Source organism: Salmo trutta, chromosome 16 (genome assembly GCF_901001165.1).
Source record: "Salmo trutta chromosome 16, fSalTru1.1, whole genome shotgun sequence".
Lineage (NCBI taxonomy): Eukaryota > Metazoa > Chordata > Actinopteri > Salmoniformes > Salmonidae > Salmo > Salmo trutta.
Genome location: NC_042972.1, coordinates 36,899,366 through 36,925,276, shown reverse-complemented (window position 1 = coordinate 36,925,276; position 25,911 = coordinate 36,899,366). Strand labels below are relative to the sequence as shown.

The following is a 25,911-nucleotide window of genomic DNA, read 5'->3' as shown; positions in this document are numbered from 1 at the left end:
CCAGCGACGGTGGGTTTGTGCCCATAGGCGACGTTGTTGTCGGTGATGTCTGGTGAGGACCTGCCTTACAACAGGCCTACAAGCCCTCAGTCCAGCCTTTCTCAGTCTATTGCGGACAGTCTGAGCACTGATGGAGGGATTGTGCGTTCCTGGTGTAACTCGTGCAGTTGTTGTTGCCATACTGTAACTGTCCCGCAGGTGTGATGTCGGATGTACCGATCCTGTGCAGGTGTTGTTACGCGTGATCTGCCACCGCGAGGACGATAGTGTCTTAACGACCGTTCCACAGGTGCATGTTCATTAATTGTTTATGGTTCATTGAACAAGCATGGGAAGGAGTGTTTGAACCCTTTACAATGAAGATCTGTGAAGTTATTTGGATTTTTACGAATTATCTTTGATAGACAGGGTCCTGATAAAGGGACGTTTATATAAACGAAGTGCATATACTAAATCTAACCATTCAAAACGAATACAACCTGAACAGCGCAATAGAATATTGCACCATATCAAAGAAAAATAAATAAAATTTTGCAAAACTGCAGCATCCCACAAATTGAAATAAATGTAAAAAAGAAGGATGCTATTACACATGTGCATTTAAAGTTGAACTTTTTTAATGTATATAAACAAAGTGCATATAAATGTAACAATTCAAAACGAATACAATCTGAACAGCATAATAATAGAATATTGCTCCATATCAAAGAAAAATAAGTAATGTGCAAAACTGCAGCATCCCCCTGAAAACATTAAACTGGTCCCTCTCTTCTCTCTTCTTTATTGCCATGTTATAACCAGCAGCACACAGCAATGCTGACCATATTTTGCTTTCATGAGAGATTTGTATTCAGAAATACAAGCTGCCTCACTTTCGAGGGGCTGATGTGGTTTCTTCTCTCAGTGATTATTTGTCCGTTTTCGAGAAGACCCTCTGCACAGTAGCAACACACAAACAATCCTGCACACAGAGCAGGCGGGCCTACTGGCTAAAATAACCCGACTAATCAGCCTAACACAAAACAGGTGAAACCAATAAACAGAAAGGGGAAAAAAGGGAATCAGTGGCAGCTAGTAGGCCGGTGACGACGACCGCTGAGCGCCACCCGAGCAGGAAGGGAAGCTACCTTCGGTAGGAGTCCTGACAGTTTCTCTCTGACGGCTGGCTGTGATTCGCTGTTACAGCTGTCACATAGCTGAAAAGAGAGAACAGTAACTTATTAGTTCAGATTCACATTTTGTCTACTGATACTACATTCTCATCTACTGCTCATATACATATATAATACTGGATTATTTAATGATGTAGTAATAACTGCTTACTATACCTCTCTCCACTGATCTCCACAGTGACCTGCTCAAAGGGTTCCAGGACTCTGCAGACCTCCTCCACCACCTCCCATTCCTCTTGGTTCAGAGCATCAACAGGTGCATTGACAATGGCCAGGGTAGAGATGATGGCATCCTTTGACTCAAGAAACTGCTTCAACATATAAAATGTTGAATTCCACCTTGTAGTACAGTCTTGTTTAGGCCTCAGCTCAGGCATCCCCATCTGGTGTAGACTTTAGTTTTTCAGCACCTACTGTGCTCCTGTGGAAGTATTCCACAGCTGCTTTCACTTTGTCCACAGTGGGCTTCATCACCAGAGCATCTCTTACAATTAGGTTGATTGTGTGGGCAAGACATAGGTGATGGGTCCATTTAAAAATGTTAATGGATTTGGTTATGTTAGCTGCATTGTTGCTAACACAACAGACCACTTTTCCATCTACTTGCCATTCTCTGGCCACTCTCAACAGTTCCTCTGCCAAGTTCTCTGAGGTGTGTCTGTCGCTGAATTCAAAGCAGTTCAGAAGACAGCTAGACATCGAAAAATATTCAATGAAGTGACATGTAACCGACATGTAAGAAGTGGTTAACCTTGATGTGGTAAGGCAAACTGCAGTAGCTTTTTGGAATCTTTCCCGCACTGAAGCCTGTGTCCTCTCGTACAGTTGTGGGAGAAGTGATTTTGAAAGGGTTTTCCGGCTTGGAATTGTGTACATTGGATTTAGACTATTGCTATAATTTCTAAACCTCTGTCCGCCACGATCGAAAATGTCTGGAAATCGGTGGCAATCATTTTAGTCAATGCAATATCAATTTGACCTTGTTTTGCTACAGACATAGACTTTGGCATAAACTGGTCCATAGAAGACTGCGTTGCTGTGGGTTGCAGAGTAGGCCTACTTGACTGAGTGGATACATCTCCACATGTGGAGGTGCTGGCTCCACCACTATCACTAGCAGGCCCGCTAGTTTCTTGAAGCTTCGCTTCAGCTAGCTTCACAGTTGGGTACACAGTTCGCATATGTCGGTGTAGGTTATGTGTAGAACAAGCTTTATATGAGATTTTGTTTTGGCAAATTCTACACTGCTCTAACATTGTCTACATTATTAAAATGCATCCAAATGCTACTGTGCTTCCGACTCATTTTCCAGCTGTTGTTTTCACAGCTGTCCTTCCTCTCTCACCTGGGCTGCTAAGTGTGTGACTGTGAGTGAGTTGGCTCGGCCCTCCCTCACGCATCTTTGGTTCATTGGTTGACACTGTGTGTCTGATTGACAGGAACAACAGGTGAGGCTGTTAGTCTGAGCAGACAGTCAGAACGAATGTGTGTGCGCTTGAGCATTTAGGTCTATATTATTTAATTAATTTTTTCGTTCTTTGAATTCGTTAATTATATTCATTTAAATCTTTTGATTATTCATATCTTAATTTTTAAAATATTTTTATAAATAGATTTGGCTCTTCTGATATGCGAGCCGGCTCGCAACGTTCAACCTACGAAGAGCCAACTCGTTCGCGAACAACCCATCACTATAAGCTAGGGAACGCACCCTAGTAGGCAATTGTCACATCTGTTTTCTATGCAAACTTTCTAAATGTCGACCAAAAAAATCACCGTACAACTTAATGGAAACATATTTACTGATACTGGGCATAATTGTTTGTGGAATCACAAATGACCAAGTGCGAGGCAGATTACTGAGAAACCTGATCTGTTAGCTAGAGTAATAGACATTTGCCGTGCTAGTGAAGTGAGCCAGAGCCAGCTGGCTCGACTTCATGATGCAGTCGAGTCGAGGTACGCGTTCACAAAGTGCATATGCAAAACAAAACACAGAAATTGACAAAATAGAAAGACAGTGCACAGCCAGTAAAATAGGGAAAATGTTCACGTTGTGGGTACAAACATGAACCAAAAAAGGGTCCTGCATAAGGTCAGATATGCAAAGCGTGTCACAGAAAAAAATCATTAAGCAAAAATGTGCTCCTCACGAGCATACAGAAAACCGGAGGACAAATGGCATTGAGATCGAAATGATGATGGATACAGTAGGTAATTGGTAGATTGCTGTCTCTACCTTGCTCTTTGTGCTGTTGTCTGTGCCCAATAATGTTTGTACCATGTTTTGTGCTGCTACCATGTGTTGCTACCATGCTGTGTTGCTATGTTGTTGTCTTAGGTCTCTCTTTATGTAGTGTTGTGGTGTCTTTCTTGTCGTGATGTGTCTTTTGTCCTATATTATTAGTAATTTTAATCCCAGCCCCCGTCCCCGCAGGAGGCCTTTTGCCTTTTGGTAGGCTGTCATTGTAAATAAGAATGTGTTCTTAACTGACTTGTATAGTTAAATAAAGGCTTAATAAATAAAATAAAAAGTGAGTGGCGATTCCCTGCAAAAATCCAACTGCAAGCTAGTGACGTATTCTGGCCACTAAATGGCGCCAAAGGGCAAGAGAACGCTCAGATGCCAATACAAAGAGAAAGTGTTTGAACTGGAATTTCAAGTGATCGAACAAGATGCACTTGCAATATATGGAAGATCAGCCTGTCTGGAAATGGGCTTAATACAGACGATAGTCAAGCTTGAACAAAAGACAGAGACCAACATTTTGAGTGAATATGAAGATTTATTTACAGGACTTGGATGTGTTCTAGAAGTTCATCACATACAAGTAGATCCAGAAGTCACACCAGTGGTTTCCTCACATAGAAAAGTGTCTGTAGCGCTAAAAGAAAAGCTTGAAAAGGAACTGAACCGCATGAAAAAGATGGATGTCGTCGTCAAGCACACTGAGCCTCCTGAATGGGTAAACAGCTTGGTGACAATCGTAAAGCCAAACAAAATACAGGTATGCATGGATTTAAACAAAACCATTGAGAGAACATTATCCTTCACATACCATTGAAGAGGTAGTTGCTGAAATTCCTAACGCTAAGGTATTTTCAATTGTTGATGCAAACCAAGGATTCTGGCAAATCCAACTGGATGAAGAGAGCTCCCGACTCTACACATTCAATACGCCGTTTGGGAGGTATTCATTCAAGAGACTGCCGTTCGGAATTGTGTCCACTCCACAGGTGTTCCAGAGGTGCCTCGCCCAGCATTTGAAAGGTCTGGAAGGTGTCGTGAACATCATGGATTACATTCTTGTCTGGGGTGATGACAGAGCAGCACGACCGGAGACTGAGACAACTACTAGACAGACTGAGAAGCATCAACTTGAAACTGAATAAGGACAAGTGCAAAATGACAGAAATCCGCTACATTGGACATGTGTTAAGAAAAGAAGGCCTGAAACCAGACTCCAAAAAGGTCAGAGCAATACAAGAAATGCCAGAGCCAGAGAACAAAGAAGAGCTTCAGAGGTTTATGGGAATGTTGCAGTATCTAGCAAAGTTCATCCTAAATCTCTCAGATGTCAGCGCACCACTGAGACAACTGCTGGAAGAAGACGTTCAGTGGCACTGGGAGTCTGTACAGAAACAGAGATTCGAAAGCTTGAAAACACTTGAAAGCAATGCACCAGTGTTAAAGTACTACGATGTGAAAATAACACTGAGACTATCTGTGGATGCAAACTCAGAAGGCTTGGGAGGTGTGATCCTGCTAGATGGTCAGCCAATCGCATATGGGTCAAGGTCCCTCACAGACTGTCAAAAGAGATACGCTCAAATTGAAAAAGAGCTACTGGCGATAGTGTATGGCTGTGAGAAGATTCGTCAATACTGTTATGGAAACAGATCCAGCTGGAGTCAGACCACAAGCCCTTGGAAGTCGCTCCAGAAAGCACCAGACAGACTGCAGAGAAACAGTCTACACGTGACATACAAACCAGGAAAGGAGATGCACATCGCTGATGCATTGAGTCGAACATACCTGGAGGAACAGAGAGAAATTGCTGGATGGTGAGCTGGATGTAAACTTCATCGCTCATCACCTTCCTTTTTCAGAAGAGAAACTGCAGCAATTCAAAACAGCAACAACAGAAGATGAAGAATATCTAATATGTGTGGATTACTACTCAAAATACCCAGAAATAACCTAGCTCAGTGGGACAACAAACAAACATCATTACAGCGCTAAAGTCAATCTTCGCAACACATGGGGTGACCAACGTTTTGTGCTCTGACAATGGAAGACAGCTAGTGAGTCAAGAAATGTCAGACTTTGCTACCAGCTGGGAGTTCAAACATGTCACGTTGAGCACTGGATTTCCACAGTCAAATGGCCAAGTTGAGAAAGCAGTTCAGACTGAAGCACCTGTTGAAATAAATCACAAGACAGCAACGGAGATCCTTACATAGCTCTCCTTGAGTACAGAAACACACCCCTGGATGGAGCAGGTCTCTCTCCTGCACAGCTACTAATGGGCTAGGAGACTGAAGACAAAGATTCCCAAATCAAAGAGACTGTTAAAACCAGGACTCTATCAGCATGTTAGGAGCCATTTCACAAGCAGACAATAGAGACAAAAACACTACCTCAAACAAGGCACACGTAAAGTTTTGTTCATGAAGGAAGGAGAACGAGTCTGGATCAGACAAGACAACTAATGGCAACCACCAATTGTACTTGGAAAACATGGTCAGCGAAGGTCATACATAGTGTCGTGTCTGTTACTATCATTAAATGCGAAGACTGTTATTTTATCAAATCAATTCTCTATGTGTAATTATTATTATTATTATTACATGATTAAACTAATCATGTAAACTTTAATTAACTAGGAAGTTGGGGCACCACGGGAAATTGTTTATAGAGTCTCTATTTCCCGAATCGACTCTTCAGATATTTTTATATCGTATCAAAACAGTCGCTTATTAATGAATTATACCTCATCAGTTCTCATTACTGAACGTCACAAACCTTTGTAAATCTGCACGAACCCTAGCATAAATTATGAATCAGTGATATACAAATTGGCTTAATAATTTATTTACTATCTAATTAATCAAATCACAGAAATACATGAAACCCCATGTTTGAACTAATTGTGTGTGTTATTACATGATACAAAGAAAAAGTCCCTAGTGGACGAACCCGAAATGACGGCTTGGTAGACAAAGGAAAGGGGGTGTGGACCGCTCCAGAATGGGAAACTCATAGCTGATAACTACACTCATAGAAATTGCTAATACCTTACATGAACGACCGCTCATTTGAAAAGAAATTGCAATTTACATATTTATGAGTGTATGTCTTGTTGTCTCTCTCTGTGGTCGCCGCTCCATCTCCTGAAGTGTCAATCGACAGAAAGTCTCTGGTTGTGTTCATAATGGATACGTCAGGCGTACCCATGGTTGTCGCATAGAATAGATATTTTGGTGGTTGTCTGTATTTTTGTCTTAGGCTTCTGAAGGGGTTAAACGAAGGCCTCATACCTTTTAAAGGGTTAATAAATTGTGCTATGATAAACTGTTAGGTCTCCTCTTTAGGAGACCTCTGTGTGTGTGTTAACACACAGAGTGTCTGATGTGCCCTACAGACACTGTCAGAAGGCGGAAACCGCCTACGCTCATACTCCTCCTGTCTGGGCCCCACCGTGGCTGTCTGAGGTTCTGAGAATACGAAGGGTTTTCTGAGAACACAAGGCTGCCGCAGGCCTGATGAAAACAGCCACCTGTCAGAAGATGCTTAGACTTATTCACCTTGTTATGACCCTATACTTGTGATGAAAGGTCAAGTTCCGGTCAAACCTACTTCTGAGCTTTTAATTGCTGAGAAGACGGTTGCTGCTATCAAGGGGAGGTTAGATTCATTAAAATGTTGTTGCCAGGGAAAGTCACGCAAGGGGAACTGGGGAGGCTATATTAGTTACAGGACGTCTTAGACACTTTGCAGAACCTGGGGAGAGCTATCATATACTGTACTCTGTCCCAACTTCTGCCTACAATTGTATTACTAAAGGAGAATTTTAATACTTAAACAAAGAGTCTGTGTTTCCTTTCTACTACCAATATATATAAGTTTGCAAATTATATAGACCTGATCATCTGTTGAAGAAATTGACCAACACTTCATACATTTCTGCTGCAGACTGGTAGTTCGACACCCTAGGATTTTCTACTTCTGTTGTGAATCGATAGTCTCAGAGTTTAACCATTTAAACCCATTTGGCCAATGCTCCACGCTGTATTTTGTTCTTTGCTGGAGCTGTAGTGCCAACGTTCGGTTACATGTAGCTACCACTTCATATTTTCTGGTCTTAGAAGTTCAACCATTTGCAACCTTAGCTTACACCGTGGTTTGCGTGGTCTGGTATGAATTGCATCACGGGGGCTTTTATACTTTTGAGAAAAGGGGCCATCTCATCATGTTTGTGCCCACATGGGCATGGCTACTGACTGTGCATAAGTTACCATAAAATAACAAATTGTCATTTAGAAGACTAAATCCCATTGTTATCTTTTCAAAAGTATTTTTATACTTATTCATCCATCTTATACAACATTCAGAAGTAAACCTGACAGCTGGGAAATTTACACTTTAAGAGATATAGTTATGTGTGTTTTCTGTCCTTCATGAGATCACCAAATGAAACACTCGACATGACTGTCCCTTAACTGTCCACGGACCATTCCCACATTCTCAAAAATATAAATATTGTTTAATTCCCCAATTTTGGGGATTAGGAGTTTCTAAAGAGAAGCTCTTTGTTCTCCATAGGCTCTCTCCCGCCATATTCCATGGCAGCGAAGAGAGAGATTCTAGCAGGAATTTATGACCGTTGTAAAACCTGATGTGAGAGAGGGAGGGGGGCCACGATATACACCCCAAAAGGGCCACAAACACAAAATGAGAAAATCTGCAGAAGGAACTGGACACCTGTTAAAAACACATGAAACAACACACCGAGACGCACTCAGAAACCATAAAAGACTTGCCTTTTCCTGTGGAAAGAGAACCTGAAACAACTGTCATTCTGGACAAAAAATACTCACCTGTGTGTTTTCCAGCTCCAACAACATCAAAACAAACAGTGGGAAGCAACAAAGTAATCACTGACACACCAGTGAAATCAACTCGTTATAGAAGACATTTACATTTTTACATTTACGTCTTATCCAGAGCGACTTACAGAAGACCTACCATAATGCCAAAACTCTACCAGTGTTCAAAAGACTATACTGAAAAATGGAAAAAAAGAGCCTGAAAAAAATAATATGTCATAGTGTTTATAATTCAAAAACATCTGTTAATAGTTCACTAAAGTTTATTGCATTGTACTGGCCGCCTACTCGTCTTCTCTCTAATTCAAGACAAAAGAAGAAATTGAAATGGCAATAATAACAATGTGATGGCAATTGTGATGTTCATTATGTTGTGAAGAAAAAAGCAACATTTGGATGAGGGTGGTGCTGTTATTAATTACTACATGTGATCATCTGTGCTTGTACTTGAGCCATGATAGCAGATAAACTTGGTTCTTCTACCTGCATCCCTGCCTCAGTGACCTATATATTACAATAACATTTTTGCACTGATGCATTGCAAATAGTTGCACAGGACATTACGTTTTTGCCATGTAGAAGTATAGCTAACTACTGGAACCACACACTGCTTCTTTTGGAAAAATAAAATAAAATATGGGTGAAGTAGGCAATAATGTCCTTTCTTTTTCAGCTTCAGACCTGCCTAAGTTTACTTGAAATGTCCTTTTTGTGTTTAAAAGGATAAATTACACATTTTCTTAACATTTGACTACAGAGTGATATGATCTTGCAATTTGGATGTAGTGAACAACTTTTTCCAAGGCGCTTTAGTTAAATAAACAATATTTTTCTTAAGGGTAGCTTTACTTCTTCTAGTTTGAAGTAAATGGTAGCTTGGTCAACTATATTTTAAGAGTAGCTTAAGAGTAGCTTCTCCAACACTGGCCATTATTATAATTTATGTATTTATTTCATCTTTATTTAACTAGGCAAGTCAGTTAATTTATAGATAGCCTCCTTTTTTCCAGTTTTCGCCTAAATGACATACCCAAATCTAACTACCTGTAGCTCAGGCCCTGAAGCAAGGATATGTATATTATTGGTGTCATTTGAAAGGAAACACTTTGAAGTTTGTGGAAATGTGAATTGAATGTAGGAGAATATAACACAATATTTCTGGTAGAAGAAAATACAAAGAAAAAACAACCAGTCTTTTTCTACCACCATCTTTGAAATGCAAAAAAGGTCATAGTTCTAGCCATCACTCTGGTTGTAATTCCGATAGTGTCCACAAGATGGCAAGTGTATGTGCAACGTTTCAGACGGATAACTTGAAGTATGAGTGAACTACAAAACTTTTAGTCCCCAGGTACATTTGGGTAAATTGTGAAGGAGACATTCGCAATCATATTACATCTGTATACTTGGACTTTGATTTAGCTTTCCAAGTATTAGTAGCCATATTATAAGTTCAACATTTGCAAAACAACCAGTTTTCATAACTTCATAACTCTGAATATCGTTATAATTTTTGTCAAAAATGAAAAGGCATGCTGTCGTACAAGGTTAGTAGCTACATTTTATGACATATACATGGTTTCCGGATACTCCAGTAAAGCCCAGCTCATTGGCTATCTAGCTAGCTTTGTTTGACCACAATTGGTGCTTATTTGACAAAGATACAGTTGTTAAAGTGATGACCGCCCTCATATTCGGCGTGCCATGAAGGCGTTGCTCTCTGAACAAATATGGTGTCCTATAGGATATACTACACCCCTAATGATATAGTGAAGTCTTGTTACCTTCTAGGATCTCTGAAGAATACATAAAAACGTGATTTGACTTGTTTAAACAACGTTTAGGGTGAGATTTTCACTTTATTTGCAAATTGAACACGTGGAAATACAAAATTGACCGTGTATGCTATATGGACCTTTTTAGGATATGAAAAATGATTTTATCTAACAAAATGACACTTCGTGTTATCTCTGGGACCCTTTGGATGATAAATCAGAGCAAGATTTCAGAATGTAAGTACACATTTAACCTTCAGAGGTGAATTTATCAAACCTATCGTGGTGAAAAAAGGGTTTTGTTGTTAGGAGCTCTCCTCAAACAATAGCATGGCATTTTTTCGCAGTAATAGCTACTGTTAATTGGACAGTGCAGTTATATTAACAATAATTTAACCTTTCAGCCGATATAAGACACTTATATGTACCGACATTTGTTGTTACTCTAAAATCTGCGATCTTGACATAATGCGCTGCATGATTATTTACAACTGTCCCGTTGACGGGACACCGATCCTTAATTAAGAACAAATTCTTATTTACAATGCCGGCCTACCCCGGCCAAACCCTAACACGGAAGACGCTGGGCCAATTGTGCGACGCCCTATGGAAATCCCAATAACGTCCGGTTGTGATACTGTCAGGTGCGTCGTAGAAAGTGGACCAAGGCGCAGCGGGTATCGTGCTCATCTTCTTTTATTTATATAAGTGAACACTTAAACAAAATAAATCGATGTCAACCAACAGTTCCATAAGGACACAAGGACTATACGAAAAACAACTACCCACAAAACCCATGAAGAAAAGATCCCTACTTAAATATGATCTCTAATCAGAGGCAACGAGATTCAGCTGCCTCCAATTAGAGATCAACCCAAAATACACAACATAGAAATATAAGAACTAGAATAAACGCATAGAAACAGATAACATAAACCAAAAACCCCGAAACACACAAAACAAACACCCCCTGCCACGCCCTGACCAAACTACAATAACAAATAACCCCTTTTACTGGTCAGGACGTGACAGATACAGCCTAGAATCAAACCAGGGTCTGTAGTGACGCCTCTAGCACTGAGATGCAGTGCCTTAGACTGCTGCGCCACAAAACTAGGAAATAACATGTATGGAATCATGTTGTATCCAAACAAGTGTTAAACAAATCAAAATATATTTTAGATTTTAGACTCTTCAAAGTAGCCACCCTTTGCATTGATGACAACTTTGCACACTCTTGGCATTCTCTTATCCAGCTTCACCTGGAATGCTTTTCCAACAGTTTTGAAGGAGTTGACACATATGCTGAGCACGTGTTAATTTGTAAGTCGCTCTGGATAAGAGCGTCTGCTAAATGACTTAAATGTAATGTAATGTTAAATGTGTTGGCTGCTTTTCCTTCACTCTGCGGTCCAACTCATCACAAATCTTCTGAATTGGGTTGAGGTCGGGTGATTGTGGAGGCCAGGTCATCTGATGTAGCACTCCATTACTCTCCTTCTTGGTAAAATAGCCCTTACACAGCCTGGAGGTGTGTTGGGTCATTGTCCTGTTGAAAAACAAATTATAGTCGCACTAAGCCCAAACCAGATGGGATGGCGTAACGCTGCAGAATGCTGTGGTAGCCATGTTGGTTAAGTGCGCCTTGAATTCTAAATAAATCACTGACAGTGTCACCAGCAAAGCACCCCCACACCATCACACCTGCCCCTCCATGTTTTACGATGGGAACTACACACGCTGAGATCATCCATTCACCTACTCTGCATCTCATAATGACACAGCGGGTGGAATAAAAAATCTCAAATTTGGACTCATTAGACCAAAGGACAGATTTCCACCGGTCTAATGTCCATTGCTCGTGTTTCTTGCCCCAAGCAAGTCTCTTCTTATTATTGGTGTCCTTTAGTAGTGGTTTCTTTGCAGCAATTTGACGATGAAGGCCTGATTCACGAAGTCTCCCCTGAACATGATGTTGAGATGTGTCTGTTACTTGAACTCTGTGAAGCATTTATTTGGACTGCAATTTCTGAGGCTGGTAACTCTAATGAACTTATCCTCTGCAGCAGAGGTGACTCTGGGTCTTCCTTTCCTGTGGTGGTCCTCATGAGAGCCAGTTTCATCATAGCGCTTGATGGTTTTTGCGACTGCACTTGAAGAAACTTTCAAAGTTCTTGAATTTTCCAGACTGACTGACCTTCATGTCTGAAAGTAATGATGGACTGTCATTTCTCTTTGCTTATTTGAGCTGTTCTTGTCTTAATATGGACTTGGTCTTTTACCAAATAGGGGTTTCTTCTGTATACCACCCCTACCTTGTCACAACACAACTGATTGGCTCAAATGCATTAAGAAGAAAATAAATTCCCCAAATTAACTTTTTAACAAGGCACACCTGTTAATTGAAATGCATTCCAGGTGACTACCTCATGAAGCTTGTTGACAGAATGCCAAGAGTGCAAAGCTGTCATCAAGGCAAAGGGAGGCTACTTTGAAGAATCTGAAATATAAAATATATTTGGATTTGTTTATCATTTTTTGGGTTACTACATGATTCCATATGTGTTATTTCATAGTTTTGATGTCTTCACTATTATTCTACAATGTAGAAAATAGTAAAAATAAAGAAAAACCCTTGAATGAGTAGGTGTGTCCAAACTTTTGACCGGTACTGTACAGTTAAGTATTATTTGCAGTTGTCACTATGACAATGAACACAGTGAATGGTCTTGTATTACCACCGTATTAATAGGCCTAAAGCATGAAGTGGGATGCATTGATCAGTTGATTGACAGGTGTACTGTAGAATGATAAACAAAAACTTTCCTATAGTGTGGATTCTTGACAACTTGGGTCAAGTCTGGACTCTAACTAATAATTTCAGTCCTTCTGCTCTGTGTTTAGCGGTCTTATAAATTATTGACTGCACTGACAAATATTTTCAAATAAAATAACTCTTCCAGTCATCATTCAAGCTATGGACTCCCGAAGTGAAACATGAAGCACTGAAGACCTGACCCACCAGGACATCTAGCCTCTGAGTTGCTCAACAGGTAGCCAGGGGGGAAAGAGTCATTCTTTCAACCAGGAAGGGGAAGGTAATGTATACCTGTCTAAGTAAGTAACTCTGCTTTGTGTTTGGACTGCAGCCAACTGTAATGAGGCGCTGCTTGAGGGTGTGATAAAACAGGCCCAACAGCTGAATCAGAGTTCATCTCACACCATTCAACGCATGCAACTAACAGAATACAGAAGACCGATTCATAAATAAGTCATTTTATTTTCTCCTTTAAAGACTGATACATTGATTAACTATTCATAATGACAACTGGAATTATGTTAAATACTGACACAGCATAGGGTTCTTTACTTCCAGTGCATTAGTTTCACCACAGCAGATCATTTCAATTCTCAATTAACTAAAGTCTTCATTTGATTTCATTGTTTCCGATAAGACATGGTAATAGGTTAAGGTTAAATAACAGTGTACTATGTAAACAATTTCTTATACATTAAATATAAAAACATGGCCTCTGCTAGGTTTCTTTTCACGTTGCCCTGGAGGGAAAATGTACTGAAGTGACCATTTGACTTTAGAGCTAATCTGATATGGATTGGAACACCATGTTTTATGTCGAGGATTACTTCCACACACTTGCTACATTTACTATGTCATCACGATGGTTCTTGAATAATCTATAACAATAAAATCTATATTGTTTCCTGGCCGCCAGCAGCCAAAGTCTCTGGACTACACCCACGGCAATCATGTCAGGCAGGAATGCACGAGCAGAACAGGAAAGTCTGTCAAGTAGGTAAGCCTGACGCAGTCTGCATAATATAGGTCTATGTATTCACGTGTGCCCAACATCTCTGTGATCCATGATCACTTGTGTGTGTATATATATATATATATATATATAATGAAAGGTCTGATTGTGTTTAAAATTCTAAAACGTGGTAAATTGACTGAGTGAAGTAGTGGTTTTGATTGTCATAAGGGATTGAGAAATATTTGGCAATGTTTCAGTTATAATTTTTATTCTTCAATTCTAATTCTTTTAGGATTACAGTCCACAAAATGTTGATTTGTATTCTGGGAGGTTGTATTGAAGGCAGTTAGTTCCACACATTGACTCACAGCTTGACCAACTACTGAGCTCCCCACAGTTTGATGCAATTCAGTTGAGAAAATCATACATTCACATATGTTCAATAGGAACATTGTGCAACAAATTCTGGAGAATTAAAGTAATATAGGGGTTAGGGAGGATACACTTTGCAACCATGTATTTGGAAGCAGTGATGAAAACAGGCAGAGAACAGTAACAAATATTGTTAACCTAATTTTCTACAATATGGTAGAAAAGTCACAGAAAAACAGCAGAGAAAACAAACACTTGCACCACATACACACATGCTTAACAAAGTACAAGCTGCACTAGACATTCCATTGGATACATGCTTACCAATATTCCACTCCCCCCACTGGTACAGAGTTGTACATCCAGTGAGGGAAACACACTGCCATCCATAAATATAGTGGCCTGATTAAGACTGAAATATCAACAAGGCAGGACATGTGCATTCCCATTTTCATGCTTATACAAAATAGGAGTTAGGGTGGGGATGTAGGTGGAGAATCCTTCATTTAAAGTGTTTAAATACATTGGGCTCTTTAGACTTCATAGATGCAACACAAGATAATAATTGCTTTACTGACCCTTTGTCCCTAAGTTCTGAGACACAAGCAATATCAAAACAATATATACACACACACACACACACACTTCACAAAATGTCCTCTACCTGTGAGACACACAACACTGAGAACATGAGGCACAAGTCCTGCTTATACCCGAAAACTGAACCACTATCAGCAAAACATTTACTCAATGTACTGACAGCTCATGTAAAAAAATAATCACTCTAAAATTGTTAAATATCACCCCCCCCCACACACACACACACAATAGTTAGACAACGTTTAGCTCATGTGTTGTGATTGCAATTTCAAAATGTCCCAGTAACTCTAAATGGTATATCAAAAACCCTATGTTTTTAGAATACTGAGGTAAAACTACCAACGTCGTCAGTGTTAAAGCAGCAGTAAACATTTGAAGGCTTCAGTGTCCTGAGGCACTTTGTGCCCAGAGGTTGTTTGCTCGTGTCCAGTGGAGTCCTTCCCTAACTTCTCTCCTCCAGCTCAAACTAAATCCACCTGTGCTTTCCTCCTGGTCTGACAATCCCACTCTGGGTCTGAAGCCCCTCTACTGCGACCTGCCGGGCAGTCCATATCCCGGATGAACTTCTCCAGGTAAGGTTTGTCTAGGTAGGCAGGCCTCTGTGGAAGCAGGAAGTAGTGTGTGGTGCTGGCCTTCATGCCGTTCTCCATGACTGGCAGGATGCAGGGAGACCCCTCGCTGTTCTGCCTCTGTAAACCCCGCCTCACGTACTTAGGGTCTGGGGCAAAGCTCTGCGTGGGAGGCATAACACCGTTGAGGTACGAGGGGAGGCTCTTGGGGCTTGGGGTACGGGAGCTGCCTTGAGACAACAAAGGGTCCCTGGGGGGAACCTTGGGGGGCTTGTCCTCGTCACTGTAGGCCCCAGAGGACACCTCAGCTGACCAGCGGCGGTAGTCTGCAGTCTTGATGGGTCGTGGGGGGATGGGCATGCGGGGGGGCACCTCTGGTTTGTCCATGCCCTGAGTGTGGCGGTGGTGACAGGGCAGGCGCAGCAACGTGGGCTTGTTGAAGGAGCCAGCAGGGCCGGAATGAGAGCGTCGCAGCTTCCTCTGGGCTCGGTCCTGCTGTCTGGGACACACTGGTTGCTCCGATGGCTGTTGCTCTACCTGCTCCAATCTTTGTTGCTGCTCCTGTTGTCGCTGCTGTGCCTGTATCCGCTGCTGCTCCTGCCGTTCCTGTGGTCTCTGCTGCCCCACTGGCCCCTCAAAGTAGGCATAGTTAATCTGTCCACAGTGCCTGAAGCTCTTGCGGCTGGGGGCTCCGTAGCGGGAGGCAGAGGGTTTAGGGGGACACTGCTCAGGAACCAAGCAACGACTGTCATCTGAACTGGTGAAGAACTCTACCTCATTGTCCATGGCCTGGTCAGGGGAAAGGTCTCCCCGCCCAGGGAGAGGGGGCAGGGGCTTGGCCCCCCGGCTAGGTGTGTTTGGGGGACTGCAGCGTTCGTACACAGACAACCTCTGGAAGGACGGGACCACCTGGTCATCCTCAGCAGGGCTAGGGGTGGAGGGCTCAGCACTGGATGACAGGGACAGATGGGTGGGACGGGACTTCTTTGAGGGTAACCGCTGTGCACCAGGGCTTTGTTTGTGTCCTGCAGAGGTAGAGGAGAGAAGGGTGGTTAGAAAACCAATTAGATATCAATATTGACATTTGGTAAAGACCAGAGAACAATTACAACCATAGTACATCACTAATTAACTTTCGCCAGGCTCCCAGCAGGGTCTCTAGGTTAAAAGGTTCCTGAGTGGAGGTCAACAGAGGCACACCTCAATTACTTGAAAGCAGTTCTCCTCTCAGAGTTTTGTTAAACATTCCCCAGGATATATTTAGAGCAGGTCAGGCCCTTGGCAGCCATTCTGGCTTTCTATTCTTATAGAAACAGGAAAACCTCCCAGTAAACATTGACCCGTTGGCTCAGAGGCATAGTATTAAATCCCTCCTTGTAAGGCTGTGTATAAGGCTGAGGGCAAACGGAAGGATTGTGGGTGTAAGTGGTGGTTGGTAACATAGAAATAGAATCTACAGTGGCTGGGTCCAGTACTTACTCTCAGAATTGAGCGATGGTGGCACCTGCTGCTGAAATGGAAAGTTGTATTCCGTGGGTGCTGCATCCATACTGAAGTACAAACTGTAAAATGACATGACGCACATTGTTGAGTAATTGTCCAACCTGAATGTAGTTAAAATAATTCCAACCATCCCTGCAGGAATACCCTTGGTAAAATATTAACTGGAATAAAAATCATATTCTAGTAACAGGGGACAGACGTGAGTAGGGTTGGGTAGGCTACATTCTAAACAGTATCGTTACATTTACTAGTTAACTGTCCAGAATTGTAATCAGTAACATATCTTTTGGATTACCCAAACTCAGTAACAATCAGATTACTTTCAGTTACTTTCCATCAAACACTTTTGTGTGTCATCATAGTGTTGCCTGACTTGTAATCAGACTCGCTCAGGTTTAACAAACGTAGGATTTTTTTTCAATGCAGAATTAAATGTCATTGGGAAAACAGAAAGGCGTCAATGTATTTTTTGCAAACATCCTTTTTTAATTGAAAGGTAAGCCAAGAAGTAATCTAGTTTTTCAAAAGTATCTGTAATCTGATTCTAATATTTTTTGCTGGTAATGTAACTGATTAGATCGATTTTTTTTGTAATGAGATTACATGTAACTGAATACATGTCATCAGTTACTCCAACCCTGCATACAGTAGACTTACTTGTCCAGCTCGTGGTGGTGGCTCCATGAGGGCTTGGCTCCAGCCATGCTGAGACAGTGACTGGCCCGCAGGAAGGGGCTGTCTGTGGGTAAACAGATCTCCTGGGCAGTCAGGCCCGCTGTGGACATGCTCCAGGCACAATCGGGCCGCATCAAAGCCAGGAAACGCTCGGCTAGCCCCGGCTGGCTACTGCTGTTGGACCTGTAACACAGCCAAGAGACAGGAACATGAGTGAAAGTGAAGAGGGTCCGAGGCAGGAGCCAGTTCTAAAAGTACGATTAGATATGATCCATTTTGCTCATTGACAAATTTCCACCAACATGAGATACAATCCTCTGATGACGAGTGTCCTCTGGTGTTGTATTTTGCATTGAATAACGGAACCTAAAAGCTTTCTCCATATAGTAGAAAAAAATCCTGACGGGAGCCAAAAGAGATGCCCCTCCTCCTCCTTTCTAGAGCTGCTAGCCTGCCCTCTCTCACTAATTAAAGAGCTGTGGCCTTGTGCCTCACACTCCGGTAGTGGTTTTCAAAAAGAACATAGAGAAACATTATCCTTGGCTCCTCTTGCTGTGGAATAACAAATGTTGAGTTTGATGGGACTTTTAGACACTTGTTCCCCTACACACCATCAGGACAGAGAGCGCTATGTCACACAATGCTTGCTACAGACAACATGTACATGCTATACACAGTACAGACACACTACAAAAACAATACTCATTTTCTCACGCTGAGGAAACAGAACACAAGAGGGAGACTGCTAGTGACATGAATGTTCTTGTTAAACATACTATCAGGTATACCACAGTTCATCATACAACAGGTATAATGTGTTTTGATGAGGCTATAATGCCCTGCAAGACTTTTAGAAACATGTATACTCACATACAATGTCTTAGTATCATGTAATAATGACGTCTAGCCTAAACAGCAATTTACAGTTGGTTCAAAAACTGCAGCGTCGAAACACGATATGATAAGCCTTTTAATAATATATCATTACTACAAGCATTATACCTATTGGCTTTAAGTAAAGCGTTAGTCATACATCTTCCTACTGGATTTTATGTCAGTTAGAAAGAAAAAAGGCTGAATTCTAGATTAAACTAAACCGAAAACACTGACAGCGTCTTTATACAACAGCAGTGTTGATTGTGCCGCAGTAGGCAGGTATAGTTGACTGCAGATCCCTTTTAGACAGGACTGTTCCTGTAACCAGAGATATGCCTGGTGTTGCAAGCACTCCCCATGTCAGATGACCTGGATGTTCGTGTCATGTCTAATGTGTGTCAGGGCTGAGTTGACAATGCAAGCATGGATCAGAAGGAAGTCAAGTCACATCTGTGGAACAAATAGTGTCAACAAATAATTGTGATACTTTGTTTTACGGATGTGCCAAAATTCAGGCATATCTGATTTCACATACCCTGCAAAGTAGTCTTCTCTTGCTTTCTTGATGTGCTAAAAGGGCACCATTTGGAACAGCAGCACATTAAGTAACGTCTTCAGGAGAACATTCATCCCAGGTCAGACTAGTAATAGCCAGTAATTGTCATGCCTACAAAACACCCTGACGGTTTTTTGTATGGACCATAGACATGTGACATTCATTTTAGTTAGGATCCTGTGGCCAGAAGAGGGGAATGAGTGCATCACACCATAGCCCCCGACTTCCTTTGAGTAGAGTGGCAACATGTGGGCTAGACCTGACCTGGGGGGGGGGGGTCATCTCTGCCCAAATGTCGGAGACCACAACTTCACAGAAGTCTATGCTGTGTAGAGCAGTTCATCCAATGTGTTTTCTGCATGGCCAGAACAATGTACTGTATATCTATCTTCAACCATTAATCATCAGGATGGGAGGACACAGCCATGGTATGTTAAGACCCTAGCAGGTCTAGAGAATGGATAGATTGATGTGTTGCCCAGACTGCTGGTCATTCAGAAACCACAGAATGCCCAGGATGTCAGCTGGGGCAAAACTGTCCAGCATGGCATCTCTCCATCCCTTGTCTAGGGCCCTGGATTTGATTCAGAGGGGATAGGAAGCAACTTGATCCTCAATAAACACCTAGGGGCTTGAGCTTCCTCTGGCAAGAGGTGCAAAAATAGTTAATACAGGCAGCGGTTAACCATAGTTTACATTGAGTGTATTTAGAGGCAACAGGAGTAAACAAATGGGTAGTTAGAGAAAATAATGAATGGGAACGTTGCAGGCAATTTTTTTCAGAGAAAACATAATTTTTGTTGTTGTGTGGGAAGACATGTGTGGTAATCACATTTGTGATGATGACAATCTGACCATCTCTATTTGACATGCATAACCTACTAGCAGAATACCAAGACCGAGAGCTCAGCACAGTCACTCCAGGCCAAGAGGTATGGTGTTACACACCATGTAGCTACACACCAACAATATTAACCCCTTTGTGGAAGTCTGATACCATATTTTTCCTCGCACTGTGCTACTTTTGTCCAAAGCTCTATGTAATTAGGTGCCATTTCAAACATACCTTACTATAGCTCGTGACACATTGGGCACAGCAACACGTATAAGTTCACACCCCACTTATAACACCCCTGCAGCGGTTTCCGAGCAACCATACTCGCTCTACCTGTGCTACAAGCAAACAGCGCGCACACCCCATCGCTATACAGGATCGATTGTAAGAGCTTTCCAAGGTGACTCACTCCATAATATACGTTTCCCGATCTCAAATAAGGATCCATCTGATGTTGATTCTTATGGCATTAATATGTTCATATTTACCATACAAGGAGAAAAACTTGTTCCAACTTTAAATTGCTTACTGTGTAACATATTGACTTAATATGAGAGGCATAATAAAGACATAATAAGAGGGGATACAATGTATCGGCTGGAATATAACAGGGACTGAATCAATCACTGCTGTCGTCATCAACACCAAAAAATAATAATAGCTACATGTCACGTCAAACCAAGTTTTTAGAGCTCACCTTACAACCTCGCAGTTTTCACATCCGCTGTCACTTCTCCAACCGTTGAGAATCCTCTATTGCCGACAGTTCTAGCTCCCCTGTTTTGCTGTAGACATTAGTTGGGCCAATCTAGAAGCTTCAGTCTTCTATGGCACTGAGCCGAAATAAAGGACGGCACTGAGCCGAAATAAAGCACATTTGCCACTATAACTACTGTGTTCTGGGAGAGTTCTCACTACTATTGTTGTGAGCGATGTTCTTTTAAGCTCCACCACACAACACAAGAACACTCTGGCTCCGCCTTTCACTCAGCTCTTAAAGACATAGCTTTCAATTTAGAGGCTTGTACACACAGCACCTGCACAGTAGACTACATTTATGAATATTTTATGGTTTCACTTTACATTAATAATGTATACTTAAAAGGATTTATAGGGGGATTATATGTGTTTTACAGGCTACACTAGGAATAATAGATGTACATGTATTTTATGAAGATGTAATAAACAGTTGGTAAACATTGGTAGAAATTGTGTCATTGCTTTATTGTACAATAGGCTATGATATATTATCATCTGATATAACACAAGTCAGTTTTATCTACAGTACTTGAGTGTTGCACATTGTATATTGGGTGTTGCAGTGTTTTAATTGTTTCAGATTATGCAGGGAGTACGTGTTTATAGTGCTTATCAATAACAAATAAACACAGCACACATTGTTGCATTTGGAGACCATAGTCCTACACTCGTGTATTAGTTGGACTGGAGAGAGGGGAATATATATTTTGTACAGTAAGTTCACTAAACTGCATGTTGTATGACAGCATAAAGATAAGGTCATGTCTGTTAGATACTCAGGTACGGATTTAACAAGCTGTTCTGGACTCACAGCCTCCTGTGGCGCCACAGTGGCTGGGCAGAGAGAGGTTGTTTGAGGACCCTAGACTGAAATTGAACCTGTCTGAACACAACTGCATTCAGAGAATACGACACACACATACATATATCCATTACAGAAAAACCCACATGATTTCACATATGGAAAAATCACACGAATCATCAGGTGAAAACATGTTTTTGGAACACTTCACATGTGATCACATGTTTTCGGATGTGTTGTTTCATGTTATTACATGCTGCTTTACATGTTGTCACATGTTATCACATTAACTTCACATAAGATCACGTGATCACATGAAAACATGTGTTTTTGGCGTAAGGGATACATCTGTTAGTTACACTGTGTAGGTACCATTACCTCCATCAACACTGTTGAAGCTGTGCTTTATCGTTTCCACATAGACTCAGTAGAACAGACACAATTCATGTAAAACACTCACACACAAGGCTGAAGGGAGACAGAGAGAAGGAGCGAAATGGAGTGGGTAATGGGGATGGCTCCAGGGGAGATAACAAGGCAGGCACAGCAAACACACCACAGAAACACTCTAATCTCTGCAGTATATTCTCTTGCATGGTAACTGAATGGTGCCCACATTGTCTGGCTACTGCTCCTTATCTGATCTCTGTGGGACATTTTTGTTTACCTGGGACCTGCTCTGTGTTCGTCAGAAGTGGCTGGGCAGCTCGGATGATGGAACAACAGTCTTTATAGACTTTACTCTGGTCATAAAGTCCCATGCCAGTCACTAAAGTCTGACACTATAGAGTCAAATTAGATGTGAATGAATTATAATGGACTTGTTCCATTGTACTGGAAAAAGCTATGACTTCATGACACTGTTTATGTATTACACAATTATTACACTGTATCAAAACCCTTCAACAGATGTGTATTTAGCATTACTTATTTACTTTACAAAATCATTCACACTATGTCTGTTACAATGTGTGCTGGAACACACATTGTAACCAGTAGTTAGCTACACCGCTACATGGCAAAAAAGTAATCAACTACTGAAAATACTACCTAGATTTGAATTGAATTAAACTACCACCAAGCTACTGCAAAAGGTTTTTTAATTAATAGTTGAACTACATGTAGTTCACTACTCCCCAACACTGCTAATAACAGACCCTGGCTGTGACCCTGCTCTCCGAGGGTGTCTCATGGGTTGGGAAAGGAAGAAAATCACTTTTATTAACACATGCATACTAATATACACTTTTACATGTGTGAAATATGACAAATATAAGCACCCACCAAATTATTATTATCATTATTAGCCATTAAAAGCGCTGTGTATGCCCCTTCAACCTAACTAGGTTAAACTAACTAGCTACAGCCATGCATGCTAACCAAACATAGCCATACAATGACTAGAAACAAGTGAAGTGCTAAATAAATAGAGGCAGAAACTGGAGGTGCGTGGTGGGAACAGAGTGTTCTTGTTGCTTGACTTGGTAAATCCCCATAGCCGGCTTTGGCCCCCGGACCTAACAGGCTTATCGTTAGATATGTTGCCCTGGATGGACCAGGCTCGCTCTAATCCCCTTTAATAATAATTTAAAAAAAGTTGAATTGTCACCTAAACCAGATAGGTGAACTGAAATGTGTTGTTTTACAGGGTCAACCATAGTAGTACAGCATCCCAGGAGCAAATGAGGGTTAAGCGCCCTACTCAGGGGAAGAATGGTGGGTTTCTGAGATCAGATCACCGCATGGGTGTTTGTGGATCGGAAGGTGAGCTTGCGAGCTGTGTGTTGCTTGTGATGTCTGTGCAACTGCATAAATCAATACATATTGCTTTCTTTATTTTGCCAGCTTTTGTTGACATTACCTATTTACAGTGATTTCGTATTCACACTAGAGAAGAAGCATATTACTGTGTAAGAGAATGAAATGGGAAAATACTATGATTGGAAAGATAATGTGATTGGATAGGATTGACTTGAGAACTTTGTGTGCTGAGTATTATTACCCCATGCCCCGCCCCTCTCCTCTCCCACCACTGCTTCCTCCCCTAACAGAGCCGTCCTCTTCACTCTGGTGCGTGCCTGATGTCACTACACAGGAAGTTCCTTATAAAGTCAGTCAGGCGGACAGAAAGGCAGGCAGGCAGCACATTCACTGAGAAGTGAGGGCTTGGGACAGTTTATGAAAAAAGTACTGACAAAGCTACAGGCACTCAACATGTCTTACACCCAAACACAGGACTCCTCTATCAGGTTCACACAAGAGAAAAGACATTACTTTACACTATGGGTCTGTCATATAGTTTTTGATGGCTTAGGTTAAATCCCCTGCTGTATCCTCTTCAAGTATGCCAGAACTCATACCTACCTGCTTTTCTTTGAACCTGAGGGAATATGCCATTATCATTCAACCTTTCCAACACCAGGATATTTATGTGGTATGATGTTACATTCTCACAGCTGATTATTATGGCTTTCTTTCCAGCAGGAAGGGTGGGGTGTGCCAGATAGAAGAGAAAGAGAAAACATAGCTGAAAATGACTCATCCACTATGGAGGCCATCAGGTTGATGAACTCTAGCTGTTGCAGTAATCCTGTTGCATACGTGTATTTTCACTGTGAGTTTGAAGTTCACTTGGAATAGCAGAAATGGTGTCATTGGACACTGATAGTAGGATGATGTAAAAATAATGTTTTGTTATTGTGGCAAGCTGGGAAGTTTTGCTATGGTAGTAAGAGGGAATGAACTGCATACATCAGTAGACCTACACATTGTCTTGCCCATACATAGTTATTGTCCTATTTCTCTTGTCAAGTATTTTCATAAATGAAGGGACATCAATGTTTTCCCCAACATTTACAGTAGTAAAAAGTGATGAGAAACTAGCAGGTCTAGGGCCAATCTGAAGTATATTATTGTGCTCAGTCAGTCCAGATGGGGGAGCGAGGCCAGATCCCTGGATGAGACTGACTCTGAGACATCTCCTCTCATGTATCTTGGCAGGAGAGTGGCTCTGCTCAGACCCACACAGACAATTTCAAGCCTCTGCCTTGGAAACATAACACAAGTCCCCAGGCAACAGCCTGTAATAGGCTGTCATCTCTCACTAAAATGTAAATATGACCATATTACAACACTTCTAGCCATTATCCAAACCACGCGTTCAAGAATCCTCCAGCTGCCTCTGATATTAATCACTTCTTTTCTGGGAAACAGAGGAATTTCAGAGTACGCCACCACTGCAGTGACTTCTATGGTACTTCCATTTTAGTAGGATTAAAAGTAGTAAGGGTGACTCACCCATTGCATCATTCTTTACCATTATGTTGAGCTCTATGAGTGCTGGCACAGCCTGCTATTAGAAAGTGGTGGGTAGAGAATGGTCTTGGTGACAGAAGAAAGGTATGCAAAATGAGTAGTTTCTCTTTGAGAAATACATTAAATTACAGTACTACTGTATGCTGTCTTCCAACTGTGTGTGTGTGTGTTGTATGAGTGTGTGTTTGTGTGAGTGTGTTTGTGTGTGTGTTTGTTTTTGTGTGTTTTAATGTGGTTTCACAGTTGGGGGTATAATGACCCCTGGACTTCAACACACCCATAAACACGCCTCCACAGACAGTACTGTCTTTTCATTTACGATTTAAACAAAGGAGCATCCATCATTCTACTGTATAAGCCACCTGTCTGCACTACACTGTTGGGATAGTTGAGGGTTGGAGTGATAATGACTAGGGTGGAGTGTGCATCCTGTCACCTCGCCTGTGGTCTTCCTGCTAAATTCACACAGTCCAGTGTGTCTGATGATGTTACTACCTAAATGTTTCTTCTGGGGAGAAGCTGTCAGTCCTCTGGTTCACAGCCAACTGAGCTCACAGCAAAACCAAAGGAATTCAGTAAGACTCACTGACACAGATGGAAGTATATCCCTAGCAGGCCTTGTTTCCGGAGAAGTTTGACCTAATAGCCACACTTTTACAATAGTAGACCTATCTTGTAGCTACATGTTATGGGCTATTCAGTATGTTTTACAGGCTGTCGAAGATGATCGAACATTCATTTGAACAGCATTTAAAAATGCAATAGTATTGTTCATCTATTACTCCCTAATCTGAAAATGTTCTCACTAACACTTTACTGTTATAACATTTACGTTGGTGTTGTAATGGTTAACCCAGGAGTTCCTGGCATGCAGCCAATGAGTATTCCAGGTTTTTCTGAGTTTCCCATGGCAGTCTTCTGAGGATGAGGTCAAGGCTTTGCTAATGTAGCGATCTATTCATCTAAAGCAAGATCTGATAGCTAGGAGAGTCAGCTCTCTCCTGGCTTCCTGATTCATGCCCTCTCAGGGAAGATATTGCAAACACAGACACACACTAGGTCCCCTACTCCTTGTGCCACAGATAAATATTTCAGATGTTCTCTCCATCTGGGAGTGGGAGAGCACATACCTTCAAAGGGGTAGAGCCAATGGACTGAGGGATAGATCAATAACCTCAAGGTTAGAAAAGCAATGAGCTTGACATTCCCCTGTGGGGAG

The 25,911-nt window shown here is 41.5% G+C and overlaps 1 protein-coding gene across 1 annotated transcript; it reads right to left on the bottom strand.

Moving 5' to 3' along the window:
- Positions 1–13,317: 13,317 nt before the first annotated feature.
- LOC115150684 (ERBB receptor feedback inhibitor 1) lies at positions 13,318–20,743 on the bottom strand. Its single transcript, XM_029694201.1, has 4 exons — positions 20,514–20,743; positions 17,532–17,732; positions 16,851–16,933; positions 13,318–16,396 (listed from the first exon to the last, which is right to left on the bottom strand). Exons 2-4 carry the CDS (start codon positions 17,681–17,683, stop codon positions 15,264–15,266), a joined length of 1,368 nt encoding a protein of 455 aa, XP_029550061.1. The 5' UTR covers positions 17,684–17,732; positions 20,514–20,743; the 3' UTR covers positions 13,318–15,263.
- Positions 20,744–25,911: the final 5,168 nt, after the last annotated feature.

Excerpts from the sequence above, each read along its gene's own strand:
- LOC115150684 (XM_029694201.1), bottom strand. The coding sequence starts at position 17,683 with ATGCGGCCCGATTGTGCCTGGAGCATGTCCACAGCGGGCCTGACTGCC. Across the intron at positions 16,934-17,531 it reads CACCACCACGAGCTGGACAA|TTTGTACTTCAGTATGGATG; the intron begins GTAAGTCTACTG and ends GTCATTTTACAG. Across the intron at positions 16,397-16,850 it reads ACCATCGCTCAATTCTGAGA|GACACAAACAAAGCCCTGGT; the intron begins GTAAGTACTGGA and ends CTACCTCTGCAG.